Source organism: Platichthys flesus, chromosome 18 (genome assembly GCF_949316205.1).
Source record: "Platichthys flesus chromosome 18, fPlaFle2.1, whole genome shotgun sequence".
Taxonomy (NCBI): domain Eukaryota; kingdom Metazoa; phylum Chordata; class Actinopteri; order Pleuronectiformes; family Pleuronectidae; genus Platichthys; species Platichthys flesus.
In genome coordinates, this window is record NC_084962.1 from 1,389,891 (window position 1) to 1,412,423 (window position 22,533).

Below are 22,533 nucleotides of genomic sequence, written 5' to 3' on the forward strand. Positions count from 1 at the left end.
TCTCATAGGGCTTTAACATGGTGTGACATCCTCTGTCCTTAACACTCAGCAAGAGTAAGGAAAAACTACAAAAAAACCTTTTAACAGGATAAAAATATGTAGAAACCTCAGAGAGAGCCACATGTGAGGGATCCCTCTCCCAGGACGGACAGAAGTGCAATAGATGCCACGTGCAGGAGAACATCATCAATAATCAAAGTCTCTAGCATCATTGATGAAGCACAGTCCATGCTCAGCAACCATCTAGACCACGATCCACCATCCAGACCAGACGCCACTCCAGTCCTCAGTCACCGTCCACCGCCGCCCACCAGGAGGACCCATCACAAGCCACCACCGCGGTCCTGGTCCACCGCCCGTGCCCAATGCCAACGCGACACAGGGTCCGCCACCAGCACCACGATCAGCCCAAATGACTCAGAATCCGCCACACTGGATCAAACACCGCGACCCCCGGTTCGCGATCCACAAACCGTAATCCATGGTGCGGCCACAGAGGCCCTGGATCTGCGGGTGGTAAAGCAAAGGGATTCCGGGGAAGGGGGATAGGGATGGAGAAGAGGAAGGAGAAGCTGGAAAGAGAAGCTCCGTGTGTCATGTGTCATAAAATAGAACAAGTAACGTTCTGGCGCACTAATTAGCTCTAGCTATAAGCTTTATCAAAAAGGAAGGTTTTGAGCCTACTTTTAAACGAACAGATGGTGACTGCCTCCCGAACTGAAAGTGGTAGATTATTCCACAGCCGAGGGGCTTGATGGCTAAAAGCTCTGGCTCCTACTCTACTTTTAGAGAATTTAGGGACGACAAGTAGGCTTGAATTCTGGGAGCGGAGTGCTCTAGTGGGTTTATAAGGTATTAACAGCTCTTTAAGGTATAAAGGCGCTATATTATTAAGGGCCTTGAAGGTGAGGAGGAGAATTTTAAATTCTATTCTAGATTTAACTGGAAGCCAGTGTACCGATGCTAAAATTGGAGAAATGCGCTCTCTTCTCTTTGTTCTCGTCAGGACACGTGCTGCGGCATTTTGGACAAGCTGTAGAGTCTTTAACGACTTCCTGCTGGAGCCTGATAATAATGAATTACAATAGTCCAGTCTCGATGTAACAAAGGCGTGGACTAGTTTTTCTGCATCTTTTTGTGAAAGGACATGTCTAATTTTTGAAATATTACGCAAGTGGAAAAAAGCGGTCCTAGAAATTTGTTTTAAGTGACTATTAAAGGATAAATCAGGGTCGAAGATCACTCCCAAGTTCCTGACTGTTTCATTGGACGCAAGGGCAATGTCGTCTAGCGCAGCTATATCATTAGATAATGCATCTCTAAGGTGTTTGGGGCCAAGTATTATAACCTCTGTTTTGTCTGAGTTTAATACGAGAAAATTGCAGGTCATCCAGGTTTTTATGTCCTTGAGACATGTTCGAAGTTTAGTTAATTGATTACTTTGTTCAGGTTTTATTGACAAATATAACTGGGTGTCATCCGCATAGCAGTGGAAATTTACCGAGTGTGTCCTGATAATGTTTCCTAGTGGAAGCATATATAATGAGAATAAAATTGGGCCGAGCACAGAGCCCTGTGGAACACCATGATTAACTTTGGTGCGCACAGATGACTCATCATTAATTTGCACAAATTGGGAGCGATCAGAAAAATATGATTTAAACCAGTTAAGGGCGGTTCCATTAATGTTAATTAACTGTTTTAGTCTTTGTAATAAAATTTGATGGTCAATTGTGTCGAATGCTGCACTGAGATCTAACAGAACGAGGACAGACACAAGTCCCTGATCTGAGGCTATTAAAAGGTCATTAGTGACTTTTGCCAAGGCTGTCTCTGTACTGTGATTGGCTCTAAACCCCGATTGAAAGTCTTCATATATATTATTTTCCTGGAGAAACTCACACAGCTGATTGGCTACCACTTTTTCTAAGATTTTAGAAATGAAGGGGAGGTTAGATATTGGTCTGTAATTGGCTAAAACCTCTGGGTCTAGGGTGGTTTTTTTGAGTAGGGGTTTGATGACAGCTATTTTAAAAGACTGTGGTACATAACCTGATGATAATGACAGATTGATAATGTTAAGTAAAGAACTATCAATTAGGGGCAGAATTTCTTTAAGTAATTTGGTAGGAATGGGATCTAAGATACAGGTTGTTGGTTTAGAACCTGAGATTAATTTGGTAAACTGATCACGGGTGATCAGAGAGAAGCTGTCTAAGTAATGGGTAGGATTCTCAACCGTTTCTGAGATCTCTGTTGTTGGGAGGGTATTAGTGCCAATTGAGGGCAGGAGATGGTTGATTTTATTTCTAATAGTTTGAATTTTATCATTAAAAAAGGTCATAAAGATATTGCTATTTAGGGATCGAGGAATACTGGGTTCGGTGGAGGTGTGACTCTCTGTCAGCCTGGCTAAAGTGCTGAAGAGAAACCTGGGGTTGTTTTTATTCTCTTCTATTAGTTTTGAATAGTAGGCGGCTCTTGCTTTGTGGAGAGCCTTTTTATATTCTTTAACACTATTCTTCCAGTCTATGAGGTTTTCAACATTGTTGCTGGAGCGCCACTTCCTTTCTAGTTTTCTTGATAATTGTTTTAACTCATTTGTCTGGGAATTATACCACAGAGCTAATTTACTATGTTTGACATTTTTCTTTTTTAGAGGTGCTATTGAGTCTAATGTTAATCGTAATGAGTCTGCAGAGCTATCGACGAGGTGGTCGATCTCAATGGAGCTCAGGGTTTTAAAGAATTTGTTGTTTATATCTACTGCTAATACGGGTTTAAATGTAATTGGGATTATTTCCTTAAATTTAGCTACAGCACTATCAGGTAGACATCTAGAAAATGAATTTTTTATTAGTGGCATATATTCAGTTATTGAAAAATCAAAGGTTATTAAATTATGGTCTGATAGAACTGGATTGCGCGGAAGTACTGTTAAAATTTCAATTGCGACACCGTACGATAATACAAGGTCAAGTGTGTGGTTACCACAATGAGTAGGTTTGTGCACACACTGACTGAAACCAATAGAGTCTAGTATTGAAATAAATGCTACGCTAAGGCAATCTTTATTATTATCAACATGAATATTAAAGTCACCAACAATAATAATTTTATCGGTCTTTAGGACTAAGTTTGATAAAAACTCAGGGAATTCCTTTAAAAATTCAGTATAAGCCCTGGGAGCACGGTAAACTACGGCAAATATGATAGGCTGTTGGTGGTTCCTGGATTGGCGTGGAAGACTAAGAACCAGACATTCAAATGACTTGTAGCTGAGTTTAGGTTTAGGATTAATTGATAGACTGGAGTTAAAAATAGCAGCAACTCCACCTCCTCGCCCAATTTCTCTAGGAACCTGTGAATTGATATGACTGGGGGGAGTAGATTCATTTAGACTGACATAATCATCAGGATGCAGCCACGTCTCAGTGAGGGACAATAAATCTATGTTGTAATCAGAGACTATTTCATTAACTAAAAGAGCCTTTTTTTCCAGTGATCTAATGTTTAAAAGACCACATTTAAAAGTCTGGGTTTCCTGTATTGTTTCAGAGGTTGTTTTAATTTGTATTAAATTTTTGTGTGGAGTTCTCGCTCTATTATTGTTTAATTTCAATAATTTAATCGGACGGTGAACAGACACAATCTCTATGGGGTTTTGTGACTGATCCAGAGGGAGCGCAGAGAAGTGTTTAGCACTGCAGCTCTGCTTCCTGGTCCCAACTATGGGTTGTCATGTTATAGACTTAGTAATATTCCTAGATAAGAGAGCTGCTCCATCCCAAGTGGGATGAACGCCGTCTCTCCTAACAAGACCAGGTTTTCTCAAAAAAGTTAGCCAATTAATAAAGGGCTGAAATAATTTAAAATAGTGCTTTTTAATACATTTGGAAACTATATTACTAACTATATGTATTAAAAGTACTGTGTTAGGCCATAGAGTGTCATTTTGGATCATTTTGGTTGGTGGTGTGCCCCAGGATTTTGTAAGTGTAAAAACTGTGCCGCGGCTCAAAAAAGGTTGAAAATCACTGCTGTACAGCCACTGCAGAGGGGCTGAAGAGCCGCATTCGGCTCCAGAGCCGCGGGTGGCCGACCCCTGTGTGAAACCGAATTTGTATGGTGTATTGGATGTTTTTGTGTCTGCGGTGGCAGCAGTGTCCATCACTTTTAGCTGTCCTCTGGAAACACTTCCGTTGTCGTTTCTTCTCTTTTTGCAGCGCGTAGTTCTATCTGCAGCGTTTTGTCTATTTGCTGCGAGTTTCTGTAATGTGTTGGGTTGTGTTTTGAACTTGATGAAGATGTTTTCTTACTTTGCTTGTGTTTTGTCAACTTGCATGTGTTTTCTTAACTTGTATGTGTTTTCTTAGGTTGCTGTTCATTGAGCTCTCGCCACCATATTAAACAAATAAAATTGAATTGAAAGATGAGTGAAGCGCTCAGCATTATATTCAATATGCTACTTATATTATGATAGATATCAACTAGAATCAAATCTGAACATGACTTTGTCATTATCATAAGCCAGGACCACTAGGGAAATAAGTTATATTCACTTTTAGTTGAAAGTAGGGCTGCACGATATGGGCAAAATATGATATCCTGATATTTTTTGGCTGAATGGCGATATACGATATATATCTCGATATTTTCTATAGAGTGGGTTAGATGGTTTTTTTTAAGTCAAAAGCCACATGTGAGACGTTGCAAGCACTTTTAATAAAACACAGATCAGTATGACTGCAACATATATCAACATGTGATTTTGTATAGTAATTTTCACCAGAATGGAACATGGAACTCTGGCTGGCACATGTGCCAAGTGCAAGAAAGGTAAATTGAATGAACACATGAACACATGAACAAAACAGTTTTTATGCTTCTTAACAAAATAAATAAAATCTTTAAATCTCTTTGACAAATTATGTGGTGCCAACATCTAACATTGTGTGAAATAACAAATATATTAAATAGTTTTAATTAAATGAAAAGGGTTAAGATTTTTCTTCTCCTACAGCTGTGCAAAGAACAAGAATGTAAACAGAACAAAATTACCAACAGAACAGGCCAAAAAAACGTTTCTCATTTGCAGTGCTCTTATATTTTACAGGTTTTGTGCAAGGAAAACTAGTCTATCAACCGCCTCAGGCTTCAGGGATGCCCTGTGACAGTTGACAATGTTGCCGCTGCAACTGAAAACCCTTTCAGAAGGGGAACTGGTTGCTGGTGCGCAAAGGTACTTTTTTGCCAGGAGGCTCAGTGCTGGAAAAATATCGGCATGCATCTTCCACCATTGGAGAGGATCTGTTTCGTGGTCGATGATAGCTGACTGTAAGTAGCTTGTAAGCTCACTTTCAATCGCCTCCCTCTGTGTCAGCCTGGTGTTGGTGGCTGTGCTCTGCTTGAAGAAGCTGGCCAGTGACTTCTTCTTTGTGGATGGTGGTGGCATTCCTGGTTCCTCTGGCACAGGGCCAGCCGGGTCCGGCTTACCGCCGCCCAAATCAGCCTGCAAGGCCTCCACCTCCAACACAGCTCTGTGTTTCAGTGCCTCAACTCTTTCACCTGGGATGTATTGGACCCTGAAACATGGATCCGCAAGTGATGCCATATCCAAAAGGTCACTTTTGTCTGGGTCAGCATACTTGGCATTAAGGTAATCCAAGATTCTGGTCTTGATCGACCTACACAGCTCACTATCATCCTCTTCCCGTATTAGGAGACTTGAGTTGAAGAGGTGTAGCACAGGCCTGACGTAGGAGAGGGTGACATACTCTTCACTGGAGAGAGCGTCTGTGAAGTCATGACGGGGCTTCTGGACTTTAGATTTTATGTCAAATTCAAACACCATTTAACTGTGTGAAAAAGTTGTTATGGCAAACAACCGTTTTAAAGCATGCACACATTTTCTCTTCCCTGTAACTATTACTTTGCCATTGTACTCACCAATGGCCAAATGAAGTCGGTGACCAAAGCATTGCATCCTCAGCCATTTTAGCAGTTGGGCCGCTTTAACAACGTTGCTCCCGTTGTCGGTGGTTATGGCCACCAGCCGCTTTTCCTCCAGCTTCCAGTTTGAGAGCGCATCCTGCAGGGCTTCAGCGATGTGCTCTCCGGTGTGATCTTGAGGAAAGTAGCTGGTTTGGAGGCACGCCGACTCCATTCTCCAGTCCTCGATAAAATGAACTGTCAATGACATATACGGCTCGCAGGTCCTACTGGACCACATGTCGGTAGTGACCGCAAAATATTTTACTGTTGCGAGCCGGGCTGTCAGCTTTTGCCTGAGAGTGGTGTACATCTCTGGCAGCACTTCTTCAGAGAAATAGTTTCGATTTGGCAAATTGTACCTTGGGTCCATTGTTCGGAGCAACTTTTTGAAACCATCCTGGGCGACCGTTGCGACCAGGACCATGTCTTTTGCAATGTGGTAGGCTACCGCTTTAGTGATCTCACGCCACTTTGCGGTTTTCTTGTCATATGGCTCACCACGAGTGAAGGATTCTTGCAATAGACATTGTTTTGGGGCAGCCGCAGAAGATGCTTTCGCGGTCGGTGATGCAGCAGCAGCAGCACAGCCAGGGAGTTTCACACATTCCTCGTATTGCACTTTGTGCCGCTGCTGCAAATGGTGGAAAAGATTGGTTGTGCTTCCACTTTTGGACGCAACTGTTTTGTTGCATTCCCTACAGATGACCTGCAGCTGCTGCTCATCTTTTTTTTTAAAACCAAACCATTTCCATATGATGGAGCCGTTGTTTCTCCTTTTAGAAACAATTTCGTCTCGCTCCGCCGTCTCGTTTTTTTTATTGGGATCCTCCATGCTTGATTTGTTGTGAGGGGGTGGTGGGGGCGGGAAAGACGCGTCTTTGCAATCGGCACGTTCGGAACGACAGAGTGGGAGGGGTCGCGGTTGCGCTCAAAGTCTCCCAAGGCTAACGCAGACGCTTGAGGCGAAACTGACCATTTTAACGCATATATCGATATAAACGATATTGTCAAATCTTGTATCCCCGTGGAAATTATATCGATATATCGTACATAGCCGATATATCCTGCAGCCCTAGTTGAAAGTTGCTCAGATCACATGGTGTTTTCAGCTACTAATGTGATGCAGGAGCTGAGGAGACATCTGTATCTGCCTCTGTGCTCACCTTTCTTTCTGATTGCACAACAGAAATGTGCTTCTTTTTTTTTTAAATGACGATGCAGCTACTATCAACCTTTTCCTAACATGTCATTCACAGTCTCTCGTTGTGCAACAATGAGACAGGACAGGCTCAGTATACAGAGATCAGCCTCTCCCTGCACTTTATTTCTGCACATGCAGTGTATCCCTGCTTCTGGCAAAGTCAAAGCAGAATTCTTTGTAAAAATAGCTAAATGACATAGAAAAAAACACTCCTGTTTAACAGTTTCACACTGAACCTGTTCTTTTTAAAAATGAAGGAAAAACTTACAAGACTTGTCTGACACGGCAAGCTGATCTATCACCTGGAATACTGAAAAAATGTTCATCCTACAGTGATGAGACGCCAATTAAAACTGACAAGATGCTAAAGAGGCTCAAACTCAAGAGCTTGAGAAATAAATATGACTTTGTGAGCACAGCTGAGAAAACGACCAGCCACCAGAACAGTTAACACAAAGACATTACATGAAATAACTAATATGCTGAAAGTTATATATATATATATTATTCGACTTAACATTTTATACTACAATAAGTAGTAAATTTGTTGATAATTGATTTGTAATTGAATTTCAGTCATTTCTGAAGCAGAAACATTGTTTTTCTCCGGTATTAGTGTTTGCCATTTTGAAACACATCTTTACATATAGTATTTATATGGAGCTACCATAAACTCTGTACTTTAAGTGCCAAGCAATCACAATTATATCATGGAAAAAGATTTTTCATCAAAATCCTTATTTAGAGCAACCTGGTAGCTTAGTGTGGAGGAAACATTTGCACCTGATGATGATCTAGTAAGACTATTAAGTAGGGATACTGACAGATGTTAATAAGAAAGTACAGAAATATTGGTATTTGGAGGATGGGTTGTGTTGAAGCAGCAAAAGCTGGTGAATCTGACCAAACTTGCTTTGATGAAACAAAGTTAACTTAGCCTTCAACTGCAGAAGGTATTTAAGAATGCTTCCACATCCACCTACTGTGGTGAGTGTGCTCTGTTTATGTCATGTGACTAAAATTAATAAGCGATTACAGCATGTGACGGCTGCTAACTGCTAACCCCTGCTAACTTCACTTGAACCGGTTTGTTCTCACCACTGCGACCCTGGAATCAGCTTCTCTTGTTTGTTCAGCTTGTGTTCTCCTTTCTCTGTGAACAGAAATATGAGCTCAATACTCACTAAGACAGGCCTCCATCGTCAAACTGGTGTTGTGTGTCGGACCCGAGCTTTTAGCTTTTATATCAATACGATTAACTACTTCAATTCTTCATGGATGTATTGAAATGTCAGGATTTAAAGATGCAGCTGCTCACACACTGCAAATGGCAATAAAGGTTTACCTCCAAATAATTTCATACACTTGCAGTTATAATTTCATAAAGTTTAAGCTATCAGTGCCCGCGGTGGATAAGCCATACACAGCAGTGTTGTATTGTTGAAAAATTATTTAATTTGAGCAGATTTATGTTGATATAGAAAGAACTCTGTGTGATACGCATAGTGGCCAAATTTTTGGGGTTAGGAAGTAATTGAACACAGGTTCTTGAAGTAAAACAAAATCATCATATTCAGATGATTCTGCCATATTGCACATCCTCTTCATGAAGAGCTCTTATGATGCTTTGATTGCATGTTTAAGATCTTTGTCTTGCTGAATAATGAAACATAATCAAATACATTTTGTACATTTTACTGAAGCTGAGCAGAGAATGCTCCTGTATACTTCTGCATCCATGACTTTATCGGTTTATAGAGCTTTGCTCCACAACTCTTCATTTTCTTTTAGTGTGGTTTCTTTGAACTGCAGTCTGGCCTTTCTGTCTTGTGTCGAGTGCCGGTCTGTCTCCTATATGTTATGAAAACATATGCCAACGCCCTGGTAAAATATTTGCACAGATGGAAACAGCTGTACAGCTGCTTTCTTTACAAAAAATTATTAAGAACCTCAAACAGGGGAGAGAAATGCTGCTTATGGATACTGACCCTATGTGTTTACCATCTTACACACCAAGAGGGGCACAATTTTAAACTTGCATGATTTCCTCTTTCTAAAGTTAGAAAAATGTCATTATTAGTGCAGGTGAAACTAACTGAGCTAAACCTATCAGTGACCATGAGCAAGCATGTGTCTGCCGATTGGCCGTACCTGCTAGTGTCATATTTCTCTCTGGTTGCCCACCACAGCTAAAAAAATCGAATCAACCAATACATAATTTAATTCAACACCATGGAGACTTGCCTAAGCAGGCGTTGAGTTAGATGAAGGACAATGACACCAGTCTGGTTAGCTTAACTCTTATCCTGGCTCTATTTCCTTTCAAACACTACTATGCTGCAACCTGAGCTTAAGTAAACACTTGAGCTGACTGAAGTAACATGACTACTGCTAATATGACACACTTGTCTGTGACTGCGTTGCTCACACACTCCAGGAGTGACTAACTCCCCTCAACAAAACTGCCTGGTTATGAGCATATATTACATATTATGAATTGATTGTATGAGCACAATGCTGCATAGAGTTTACAGAATTTGTCAGACAAACTTTACCACCAATGTAAAGTACTCTACTTGTTTCAGTTTCTACCAGTTTCAGAATCAGAGATCGTGATGGCAGATCATGATCGTATTGATGGATCACGGATCGTGTTGGCAGGTGATCATGGATAGCAGCAGTAGATCATGACGATGGATTGTGGATCATGTTGGCATCTGATCGTGATGGTGGATCCTGATCGTTGTGGCTGCTGATCGTGGACTATTATTTTCAACAAAACTGCTTGATATACAATATACCTACTCAAACCATTACTGACAATTACTCCTCAATTAATTTACTTTCCATCATGTTAGAAATTGTTTCTTCTAATCTATGTTGTAAATACTCTCCGTTAAACGTGGAATCTATTGCACTTCTATCCGTCCTGGGAGAGGCTCCCTCACATGTGGCTCTCTCTTAGTTTCTGTGTTTCCCCTGTTAATAGCTATTTTTTTTTAAATAGTTTTTCCTTACTCTTGTTTAGGGTTAAGGGCAGAGCATGTCACACCTTGTTAAGCCCTATGAGACAAATGTGGATCTATTATTATGGGCTATACAAATCAAATTTGATGGATTGAATGTCAATACTTTCAAACATATCTAGACTGTAGCAAAGCAGAAGTGGACTGACAGTATGGAATTTGAAGGCTTTGTGGAGTTGTGAATTGTGTTCATACTGTGACTTGTTCGCTGAGACAGTGACTCTGGAAAATTACCTTCTCTGTTTTCTCCTCTGGCTCGTCCTCATTGAGAAACTCTCGTTTTGGGTAGGGTATCTGACACCCAGCAAACACACTACCGGCAATCAGAAAGAAATCAGATATCAAAACATCTTTTTATCAACACAATGGGAAACTAAGGCTCATAATACTGAACTACTTCACTACATTGACTTCACTTCACTGGAAATAAAGCACTGCTCCTCTCATTTTCTCTACGTACAACAACAACAATATCGAAAGGTGGAAGATCCCGCAGTAAAGGTAGAGTCCTCATTTTTTGCTTACAATTACTATTTTTATGTAAGAAGATTGTTTAATGACCATCTTTTAATGTAGAAATAAACTAGTTGGCTGCAGTTTGTGCTGTTATGCTGCTGCCATCTCTCCTCTCTCTGAAGCCAGCACAATGCATGATGGTATATATTGGTCAGTTAGTGACCATCATCTGTTCACAATACATTTGAAGAAACAATCAGTCCACTATATAGGGTATACAAATTTCACTAAACCTTTGGACAGCACTACAAAATGGTGAACTCACTATATAGTTAATAGTGAGTGATACAGCCTAAGACTCACTCAGTGGTTGGTATTGGGTCCTCCAGGAAGTATGGGTCCTGCAGTGCCTGCTCTGACGTGATTCTTATGGTGGGGTCCATGGTGAGGAGTTTCTGAAGCTGAAGACAGAGGAAAACACACACAGTGTTAAAAAGAAAGTATTGGTACGGTGATTGTTTTATTGTTTGGGCTTTACTTCAGTACAAATGAAACTAGAATGGAAATAACTAGTGCAGGGCCGTTCTCAACCTGCCTGTCTGTAAAGGGCTGTTTGCTTGGCCTATGGTAATGCTGCAGCTTTCTTTCTGAAACTTAAAAAATGAACTGATTTTGCTTATTACTATTCATTTGTGTGGTATATATATATATATATTAGTATATATTAGTATATATATATATATATATATATTAGTGCTGTCAGTTAAACGTATTATTAACGGCGTTAACGCAAACCCATTTTAACGACGTCAATTTTTTTGACAAGTCTTGTAAGTTTTTCCTTCATTTTTAAAAAGAACAGGTCCAGTGAGAAACTGTTAAACAGGAGTGTTTTTTCTATGTCACTTTAGCTATTTTTACAAAGAATTCTGCTTTGACTTTGCCTGAGGCAGGGATACACTGCATGTGCAGAAACAAAGTGCAGGGAGAGGCTGACCTCTGTATACTGAGCCTGTCCTGTCTCATTGTTGCACAACGAGAGACTGTGAAAAAAAAAGAAGCACATTTCTGTTGTGCAATCAGAAGGAAAGGTGAGCACAGAGGCAGATACAGATGTCTCCTCAGCTCCTGCATCACATTAGTAGCTGAAAACACCATGTGATCTGAGCAACTTTCAACTAAAAGTGAATATAACTTATTTCCCTAGTGGTCCTGGCTTATGATAATGACAAAGTCATGTTCAGATTTGATTCTAGTTGATATCTATCATAATATAAGTAGCATATTGAACATAATGCTGAGCGCTTCACTCATCTTTCAATTCAATTTTATTTGTTTAGCCCCAAATCGTAATATACATTATCTCAAGGCACCGTTCATCTTTCCATTTCAATAATGTTTTTACACGTTAAACAAATCAGACTTAGAGGAATTGGTCCCTTCTAGACGGGACCAATTGTTTCTCTAGCACACCAGTATGGGTGTGGCCATCATACAAAAACCCTGTAAACAATGTTGTCTTATTCTCAATCGGTAACCCATTTTCAGAGGTTTCAGTCCCGCATTAGCAGCCATAGGTTCTGAACCGCCCGTTTGTCTTCCCTGCTCACTCTCCTCCTTTCATCCTTAACTGTCCTGTTAAGTAAATAATTTAAAAGCTTATTAGCAGACACAATGTACCATTAGAACACTGGAGTGATAGTTGCTGGAAATGGGCCTCTTTACACCTATGTAGATATTTCATTAAAAACCAGACGTTTCCACCTAGAATAGTCATTTACAATATTAACAATGTATAGAGTGTATTTCTGATTAATTTAATGTTATCTTCTTTGAAAAAAACAGTGCTTTTCTTTAAAAAATAAAGAGATTTCTAAGTGACCCCAAACTTTTAAGCGATAGTGTAATTGTGAATTTGACGCCTAAAAAAATCTTGTGGAGGTTTGTCCTGCAAAAAGTAGACCAATACAGTCAGTCTATCATTCGATATACTTCCATTGTGTGTATTCGTGTGTGTGCGTGTGTTTGTGTGTGTGTGTCTGTTAGTGTATGTGTGTGTGTGTCTGTGTGTTGTGTGTGTGTGTGCATGCGTGTGTGTGCACATACCAACAGGAATACTTTGCTGTCTGGTTTGACTTTATGCTTCTCCATGTATTTGATTAGGCTGCTGTTTGCATACCTGTTGGTTGAGAAAACACAGCAGTACACTTTAAAAAAAGCTGTGTCATTCTATGAGTTTGTGATGATGATCATCTCAGCGTCTCCTCACGTCGTCCTCCTAAAGTCCTTCTGTAGTGTGGGGTACTCTGGCATTTTCCGAATGTCTTCCCAGTCCTTATCTGTGGAATACAAAAGCACACGTCCATGCTTATGGCTAAACAATCACAACAATTATCTAATTAGAAGGAAATCTACACAACACAAAATGTGCTAAAAGTTAAATGGTCTGAATACTATGTTCACTGCTTCTTTAGAACCAATTTCAACACAAAATATTATGATATTTTTCATTAACAGGTTATTCAATTGTATTTAATAATTAAATTGTATTTAACAAACTGTCGAGCTAATATACATCAGTGAGTCTCTGTTCTACCTGCTCACTCATCTTTAAATGAAACATTTGATCTGGTAACTGTAGAGGTTGTAATGTGAAAGCCCAACTAAAGCATCAGGGCTAACAGATCAGGCCTTGGTCATTTTTCACAAGTGTTAAGAGATTTTGTTTTGTGTATTTTGTGCAGACCTGCAGGGAAACCCATGACGCTAAATATCCTGTCCAGCTGGTCATGATGAAAGGGGTTACTGGTCTTGATGTCTTCTTGGCGACAGTGAAAGATGGGCTCCGACGTTAGCAGCTCCGCAAAGATGCAGCCAATTGCCCAAATGTCTGAAGCAGGTGAACAACCAACAAACACACACATACACCCACACACACACACATACACACACACACACACACACACACACACACACACACACACACACACACACACACACACACACACACACACACACACACACACACACACACACACACACACACACACACACACAAAGTGTTCTTGAGGTACATTCACTCCAGCAAATTAATCTTCCTGGTGTTAATGACAACTGTTTTTTTGCAAAGTAATGTGAAAATAAAACTGGAATTAAATAAATGTCAAATGGCTTGACCGAGAGTAGTTTTAATACAATTTTGTATTAGATTAAAACTACTCTTACATATGAAGCCAGATATTGTGTTATCTTCAGACAGAGACAGGCTAGCTGTTCTCCTTGTTTCTCTTTCTGCTGAACTAACCAGATGCTGGCTGTAGTCTAATATGAATTGGAAGCAAGAAAAAACATCAATCTCTACAATTAATTTTAAAAATCAGATAAGAACATTTATTTCAAACAATTTCTCTTCCCCTGACCAGAAGGTCGGATGTTTAAACCCAGTCTTCCTGATCTGCCAGCCGAAATGTCCTCGGGCAAGATACTGAACCCAAAATTGCCCCTGATGGCTGTGCCGTTCAAAAAAAAAAAAGTGCTGCCCACAGATGTGCTGTATGAATGGGTGAATAGCCAAAAACTGTAAAGCCGCCTGAGTGGTCATCAAGACTAGAAAAACCTCTCTATAACTAAAGAATATTTACGATCTCAATATCTAACTCTTTTACAGTTCACACACATTCATAGAATCATAAATACAGTGGATGCATGAGTAACAGAAGGTGCTGTATGAACTGTATGAACTTAAGTGACGACAGGCTGACAGTTTGGTCTCGTGTTCCAGGAATGATAAATATAGGCTTTGTAAGTCAGCAATGTGCATTCCTGTTTACACTGAGACCCTATGGAAACAAGTTCAAAATCCAACTGCTGCTTCAAAATGTCAACTAATCCAAACCTCTGCAAACTTTCAGAGATATAAATCCAGAGTCAGTGAAACACACATATTCTCCATACTTTGCACATTTGACCCTGTACTCACCAATAGCTTTGGTGTAGTGCCGGGCCCCCAGCAGAAGCTCAGGCGCCCTGTACCAGAAAGTCACGACTACAGGATCGAGGTCCGCCAGTGGCTTGAGGGGAGAGTTGAATAGTCTGGCAAAACCCATGTCAGCTGTAGGAGGAAGAAAAGATACAGTAGATGTAGTCAGCAAACAAAGGCTACACCTTCAGTTATATGTTTTCAGTTTAAAATGGCATATTAAAACCGAAAACAATCTCCATCCAGAAAAGCCTTTCATTGTCATGCTCATTTCCTGAGACCTGAGATGAAGATTTGAATGCTACCCCTGAAACAATCTGGCACCCAATCTTCAGTCAAAAGAGAAGAGATTTCGCTTTCCTTGCCTCAGTGTTTTTATGTCCCCTCACTTTTTCCTAAACTCTATAACTCTATACTCTATTTTAATTTTGTAGCTTCAGGTTGATTTTCTTACAAAATACACTCAGTGTTCTCTGGCTGTCCAAGATGCGAAAAAGAGTAAAGAGCAGAGGGGATTAAAATGTTGACAGAGTCTTCTAAGCGGCCTTCATTTAATAGCATTTCCTTAGAACAGGAAGCGGTTTGCAAACTTTTAAGGGTTTTAACATTACGACAGTACAGCTGAGGTTCATGTAGCCTTTTGACTTTTATACATATACGATTTTTGGTTTACAATCAATAATATGGAAAACACAAAAACAATTTTATTTTTAGTTGTTAGGGACTTTTTATTTTAGTTTTCATTTCTCGACAACCACTTCTCACACCAAGCTACTAGTTAATGAGTGTACTTAATGTCGAAATATATATTTGTATATTCACAGAAAAACATGTTTCAGAGGGGTCGTGTTTTCTCTGTTTCTGTAGTCCTATCATTTAAAATTCAAGTCTTCAACTTCAGAGATCCTTGATGTAAAAGTACTTTTTTATAAAAACCCTTTTCATATTTCCAATGTGACAATAGCTTTTATTTATAATTTTGTTGCAAGGAGTAAGAGTGAATTGATCATAGATAGAGATATTACAGCCATTCAGTTCAGAGAAATACTCATCAGCACAATTTGAGGGTCCAGTTGCACTTAAACAAAAACCTTATACTATAACTAGATGCATAGGGTTTAAAAATAGACTGCAGCACTGCAGCATTACCCTTCAACAGTCCCCTGGCCTACTGGTTTATGCAACAGCACTGATCTGAGCTCCCTGTTGACCTCTCAGACAGAAGGTTAAGCGCTGTTGCTGTCACACACTCAAACAAGTCAAAAGCCTCATTGATCCATTGTCATGGAGATAGTAATATCTGTATCATGTAGAGCTTAGGATCAGTCAAGCACTTTTCAGAAATATTTTGTCAATCCACCTTACCGATTTTAACTCTTCCTCGTTCAGGGCCTTCCCCCATCACCAGGATGTTCGCTGGTTTCTGGAGAAAGATACATATTAGACACTGTGTATCATACAAAATATGTATGTATTTAAGTATGTAAGTAATATGTAATTGTTATCATATATGTTTAGGAAGATTATATGTATTTTAGATGGTTTAGTACTGAATCCTTGCAAAGTTAAACCTCTATCCTCATCACATGAGCGGTCACTTGGCTGTTCTGTGTAGTTTCCTGCTGTTATCACTCTCATAGGTGATTTCTACTCCCAGTCAGGTGTAAAGGGGCTGGGATTTAGGAGAACAGGGGAAGGTGAATTGTGTGGGGGAGACAGGAGGTTTTTATTGAGGGGGGAATAGAGAAAAGAAAGGACCTTGGTTTCTGCATTTGAGTACAGAAAGGATATTTGCTTCATTGCTATGGTGATACCTTACCCACAAGGAATTCGGGAATACAGTGTGAGTGATGGACCATAACTAGTGAACACAAGTCTTGGTTGGACTACTTTTCCCCTGTGCCTCAGCTGGTGAGTTTGTTTTTTTCGCCCATGCAATGCATTGCCGTTCCTGATATACATTTTTGCACTTGGAGGGAGGACGTTTACTGAGCGAGCTGCATTGGGAGATTTCTTTCCCCTTGTTGGTTTTACCTTATGGACATTAAAGCGGACATCATTTTCTTTGAACCAAAGTTTGGGAAGGGTTCTTAATAAATTGGTGTGTTGGCATGTATTTGAGTTTCTGTTTAATACATTACAGTTAGCTGGGTTTAAAACTCCCCTTTCTCACTTAACCAGGCCTTGATAAATAGGGTCACAATAGTTCATGAATTGTTGCAGCAACTGAACTTAAAACTTAAGCTGATTGTTAAACAATATATCAAATATTATATTGCTGCCTCACTAAGCTATAACATACAACCACATGACCCCGTCAGCCATTTTGTGAGAGTGCACTATAGTGCTTGTGGAATCCTACCGCACACACAAGAATGGGGTCAAACACCTGGCTGTGTCCGTGTCATTTTCGTTGAGGATCTTTAAATAAAGCTGAGTTAACGTTTGCAGCTAAATGTATGACATACACTCCTGTCTGTTCAATTGAGGAGTATATAAGAAAGTAAGAAACTGCAGAACTGCTTTTAACAACTTGTGGTTGTTATGACTGTAACTGTCCTCATGACTTTATTCTGGTCACCTCACGAGTGAAATCCAAATTCAACCTCCATTCAACTAAATTCAGGCTCAACCATCCTAATAGTGACTTTGCAGTTAAGAGTTGGTCACGGAGCAGACAATCGGCTGGGTTTAACAGAACATTTGGTTGAAAACAATTGATTAATAAAAGCAGGTAAAATAGGTGGGTTGTAAAATCTGGATGATATGCGTCTAGCCTGGAAAAATAGTGTGATAACTATAAAGCCCTCTGAAAAAGCATGAACCTCTTTTTTTGTAATCATTCATTCAAGAATATAAGAAGAACCCAAGGTTCCTCTTTGGCACTGTAGCCAGTCTGAAAGAGAGCCGGAGTTCCACTGATCCATACCTTAGCAGGATTATCATTATTATAATTATTACTTCAAATCAATATTTAATAAAGCAGGAACGTCAGTCTGCATTTATCTATGAATTAGAATGATGAACTCTTACAGTGTCTAAGGCCTACAGCTGCTTTTATTGTAGGTAAAGTGTCTGCTTCACAAATCAATACAAAGCCATCTGTAGGCAAAAAGAACATTGTACATGGATGAATCTGCAGCCTCGGATTTGTGCAGGGCTGTGTTAGGATGCTGTGCCATAATATATGACTGTGCACTGTTTGCTGATTCACAGAAACTAATCAATCCTTCAAATCATTGACTTCTTTACAACAAATGTCATTACATTTTTAATTCCTGAAATGCCCTATGATGCAAACGCTGTGTTCTCACATTCTACTGCAGAGGACCTTTTATGAAGGGAATAAAACTAGAATAGCTTTGGATTTATGTGGTCATATAGATCAGTGATTTTCAACCAGTGTGCCGCGGCACATTAGTGTGCCTTGAGAGATCGTCAGGTGTGCCGTGGGAAATTATCTAATATCTAGAGTTGCACCGAAGTGTCGGCCGAACATCAGTAGCGGCGGATATTCGCCTCGTTTACCGACATCTGCACATCGGTAATAAACTTGACTTTCACCGATATCATTGGTATTTTTGGTTAAACCGCTGGGCACGCCCCGTCGCCCTCCTCTCCTGGCCGCCGGACACTCTTTTTGTGGGGAAGGTCCTCTTCCGCGGTGCCTCACGGCGTCAGAGGTGCGGGGGCTTTCTTTCTCTTGGACCGCGGGGCGGTGTCCCTCGCCGGTGCGGAAGTGTTGGAGGGGACCGGGTACGGCGGTCGGCGGCGGCAACTCTGGACTGCAGTAAAGTGAGCCGTCATGAGGAAAGCCAGCCGCCACTCGGGTTTTTGTTGCGCGTCTACTAATGCCTCATACGGTAAAGCGGTATAGATAGTCAGAGCGCCTAAAAAGAACGAAAACTAGTTTTAACTATATTTTAGTTATAGTCTCTCATTTGATTATTTAAATTTTTATCTTCATGGCGTATCGGTTCATGTAAATTATGTATTTTTACTTCAAATTAAAGGGCAAGTCTGTAAAAAAGGACTAATGTATTCCTAATGTAGCCATATTTAGATGCTGATTAAAAATATTCCTCGACAGGTTATAAGTGACTTCGAGTGGATTCCTGTTCATGGTGTCTCTGACTATGCTCATACACATTTTTGTGTAGTTTTACTGCAGAATAACTGAGAAAACTCGGCTGGCGCCTAGCAGCTTACTTAGAACTGGTGTGGACCAGGGGAATCGGACTGTTTAATTAAAACAAAGCATCGTGAAGGCCCACGGTGGGTGATGACGCAATGTCATTTCTGCCCAGTGCTCTGAATGTCAAAGTGAAGAAATTCAATGAAGCGCGGGTAAACGGCGAGAGAAACTATTGGCACTCAAAACAGATCAATCTGTTTTAGACAGGGTTAAAAGGTCATGTTTTAAATGATCCTTGTGGTATTTTGACCAAAATATGTTAGAGACATTTCATTAAGACCCTAAGGAACCATATCAACTGTGATTAAATGGGTATAATATGTCCCCGTTAAATAAAGTTTAGTTAAATCAGTGATTTTCAACCTTTTTTGAGCCGCGGCACAGTTTTTACACTTACAAAATCCTGGGGCACACCACCAACCAAAATGACCAAAAATGACACTTTTGGCCTAACACAGTACATATAATACATATAGTTAGTAATATAGTTTCTAAATGTATTAAAAAGCACTATTTTAAATTATTTCAGCCCTGTATTACTCTTATCTTTTAATGAGCACAAATTGAATCAGATTTATGAAACAATCTTTGTTCGGCCGACACTTCGGTGCAACACTATATATTAGATAATTTCCAACGGCACACCTGACTATCTCTCACGGCGCACTAGTGTGCCGCGGCACACTGGTTGAAAATCACTGAGTTAAATCAAAGATTGTTTCATAAATCTGATTCAATTTGTGCTCATTAAAAGATAAGAGTAATAAAGGGCTGAACTAATTTTAAATAGTGCTTTTTAATACAATTAGAAACTATATTACTAACTATATGTATTATATGTACTGTGTTAGGCCATAGAGTGTCATTTTGGGTCATTTTGGTTGGTGGTGTGCCCCAGGATTTGGTAAGTGTAAAAACTGTGCCGCGGCTCAAAAAAGGTTGAAAATCACTGATATAGATTGATACCTCATCATCACATTATTTGCGTCATCATTGTTAAATAAGTTTTAAACAAAAACCTATAACCTCTGCTCATCAAATCAGCCACATGAGGGATATTGGTAGAGATTTTCACCAAAGGGGTCACCATGAGGTCAACATGGACCCACACAAACATTAGAAGTGGTGGGTTTTTCTTCCACACCAATCAACAATTACAGTTCCATATTATTTGGATTATCTGTACAGAGTTGTTTACCAAATATCCCACAAGTATCATACAAACAGTGGCATATTTTATCACAGGAACCAAGTCCTAGGCCAGCGTTTAAAAAAAGTTTACAGTGACTCATGCAGCCAGATACAGTGTCTGCTTGTTGTCAAAAGGTCTGTGGATTCTCCCTGGGTGTGTGTGTGAATGTGAACCCTCTGGCTCGCTTGCCTTAGATCTTCCTGGCTTGCATGCCTTGCTGCTATAGAAACAGCACTAATAATGAGGTCTATTATTCACGCCCACAACAAGACACGCAGCGATCGGCAAACACAAAGGCAAGTGTCTCTTAACAGGCCCGACAAGTTCAGGCTCACCAGTTCTTCTTTCAAATTCTAAACAGGCCTAACTGAGTTACAATGCCCAGCCTGAATGCATTCATGTAAGCTGTTTGAAAGACAGCAATTACTTTGAGAGTTTTCTCTGAAAGATGCCAAATGAGCATACAATGTGTTTCTGATGGAAAAGACTACATGAAAAACAAAAAAAATACATACATACATTTTGGAGTTTGGAAAGTCCCATTTTTAAAGAAAGAAGCGAAAACCCCAGGCCATCTGCCTAAGATGCACAGCATGTGAAGGTCTGAATGCTGAGTTGACTTTTCAGGGGCATTGAGTTTGTTGATATTTGTTTGGGATCACTACTGAGGATGATATGAGGGTGGAATTATTGTCTGTACAAGCCATGTATGTCTATACCAGTCTATGGTCTATACCAGAAGAATGAAGGATGAAGATGTTTAGGCAAAATCCAGCTGTGAGTAGCATCAGTAAGTGAGTTACTCCATTCGTTGGGTGGTAACCTGCTGGAATTTTTCCCATTGGCCTTTCAAAATGTCATCACTGAGCCTGAACTGCATATCTGCCAAGGGGGGGTTCAAGGCTGAAATAGAAACTCAGGTGTCATGAGATGCACAGACTGAGAGGAGAGAGTCACGGTCAAGCAGTATTTCTTAACTGAGTTATGACCAAGACACCAACTTAATGTCTTCTTTTTTTTTTGATGAATGCTAGAACAGTCAAATATTTTTCCGCTCAGCAATATACTACGTTTTTACCTTGTCTAGTTAAAAGATTTTATCAATCAATCAATCAATCAAATTTTAATGGTATAGCCCATATTCACAAATTACAATTTGTCTCATAGGGCTTTAACGTGGTGTGACATCCTCTGTCCTTAACCCTCAACAAGAGTAAGAAAAAACTACTGTACAATATATCAAGCAGTCCTGCTGCAATCATAGACTTATGGTTAGCAGCCAGCAAGATCAAGATCCACCATCAAGATCGGATGCTGCCACCTCGGCCGTGGTCCACCACCATTATCAGATGCCAACCCATTACGATCTCTGATACACGATCCACAGATCGTAATCCATGATGTGTCCACAGCTGTGGCCCTGGATCTGCGGCCATAAGGCAAAGGGACTCCAGGGAAGGGGTCAAGTCAGTAACATGTATTGATGAGATAGGAATTACTTTGATGTGACAATGATTTGAGAAGAGGAAGAGTGCAGCTATATCATTAGATAATGTATCTCTAAGGGGTTTTGGGCCAAGTATTATAACCTCTGTTTTATCTGAGTTTAATAAGAGAAAAATGCGGATCATCCAGGTTTTTAAATCCTTGAGACATGCTTGAAGTTTAGATCATTGATTACTTTATTCAGGTTTTATTGAAAAGTATAACTGGGTGTCATCCGCATAGCGGTGGAAATTTACAGAATTTGTCCTGATAATATTTCCTATTGGAAGCATATATAATGAGAATAAAATTCAGCCAAGCACAGAGCCCTGTGGAACACCATGGTTAACTTTGGTGCACACAGATGACTCATCTTTAATTTGCACAATTGGAAGCGATCAGAAAAATAAGATTTAAACCAGTTTAGGGCGGTTCCTTTAATGCTAATTAACTGTTCTAGTCTCTGTAATAAAATCTGATGGCCAATTGTAATGAATGCTGCACTGAGATCTAACGGAACAAGGACAGACACAGATCCCTGATCTGAAGCTATTCGAAGGTCATCATTGACTTTTGCCAAGGTTGTCTCTGTGCTATGATTGTCTCTGAACCCAGACTGAAAGTCTTCATGTACATTGTTTTCCTGGAGAAACTCACACGGCTGATTGGCTACAACTTCTTCTAAGATTTTAGAAAGGAAGTGGAGATTAGATATTGGTCTGTAGTTGTCTAAAACCTCTGGGTCTAGGGTGGTTTTTTTGAGAAGGGGTTTGATTACTGCTATTTTAAAGGACTGTGGTACATGTCCTGATGATAATGACAGACTGATTGAGTTCAGTAACGAACTATCATTGTGCCTTGCTAATTTACTGAGTCCTTTGTTAGGTGGTAAGCCTGGAAAAGCTACCAAGAACAGGCTACAACATGCCAACCCCTCTAATTGGCCCTCTATTGCCTGACTAGAAACTTTTCCCAGGCTCACTCAATAACTCCTGGCTATCGTCT

At 40.0% G+C, this 22,533-nt stretch overlaps 1 protein-coding gene across 2 annotated transcripts in view; it reads right to left on the bottom strand.

The window, feature by feature from the left end:
- The window catches only part of cdk19 (cyclin dependent kinase 19), a 61,752-nt gene that overhangs the window by 12,074 nt on the left and 27,145 nt on the right, over positions 1–22,533 (bottom strand). For both annotated transcript variants that reach the window (XR_009924538.1, XM_062410859.1), the window contains exons 5-11: positions 16,022–16,079; positions 14,657–14,788; positions 13,424–13,567; positions 12,947–13,016; positions 12,784–12,856; positions 11,041–11,138; positions 10,456–10,534 (exon numbers count right to left, since the gene is read on the bottom strand). Coding sequence is in view for 1 of the 2 variants with exons in the window: in XM_062410859.1 (XP_062266843.1) it covers positions 10,456–10,534; positions 11,041–11,138; positions 12,784–12,856; positions 12,947–13,016; positions 13,424–13,567; positions 14,657–14,788; positions 16,022–16,079 (654 nt within the window). In the remaining variant the exon portion in view is untranslated. The remainder of the gene's footprint in view (positions 1–10,455; positions 10,535–11,040; positions 11,139–12,783; positions 12,857–12,946; positions 13,017–13,423; positions 13,568–14,656; positions 14,789–16,021; positions 16,080–22,533) is intronic.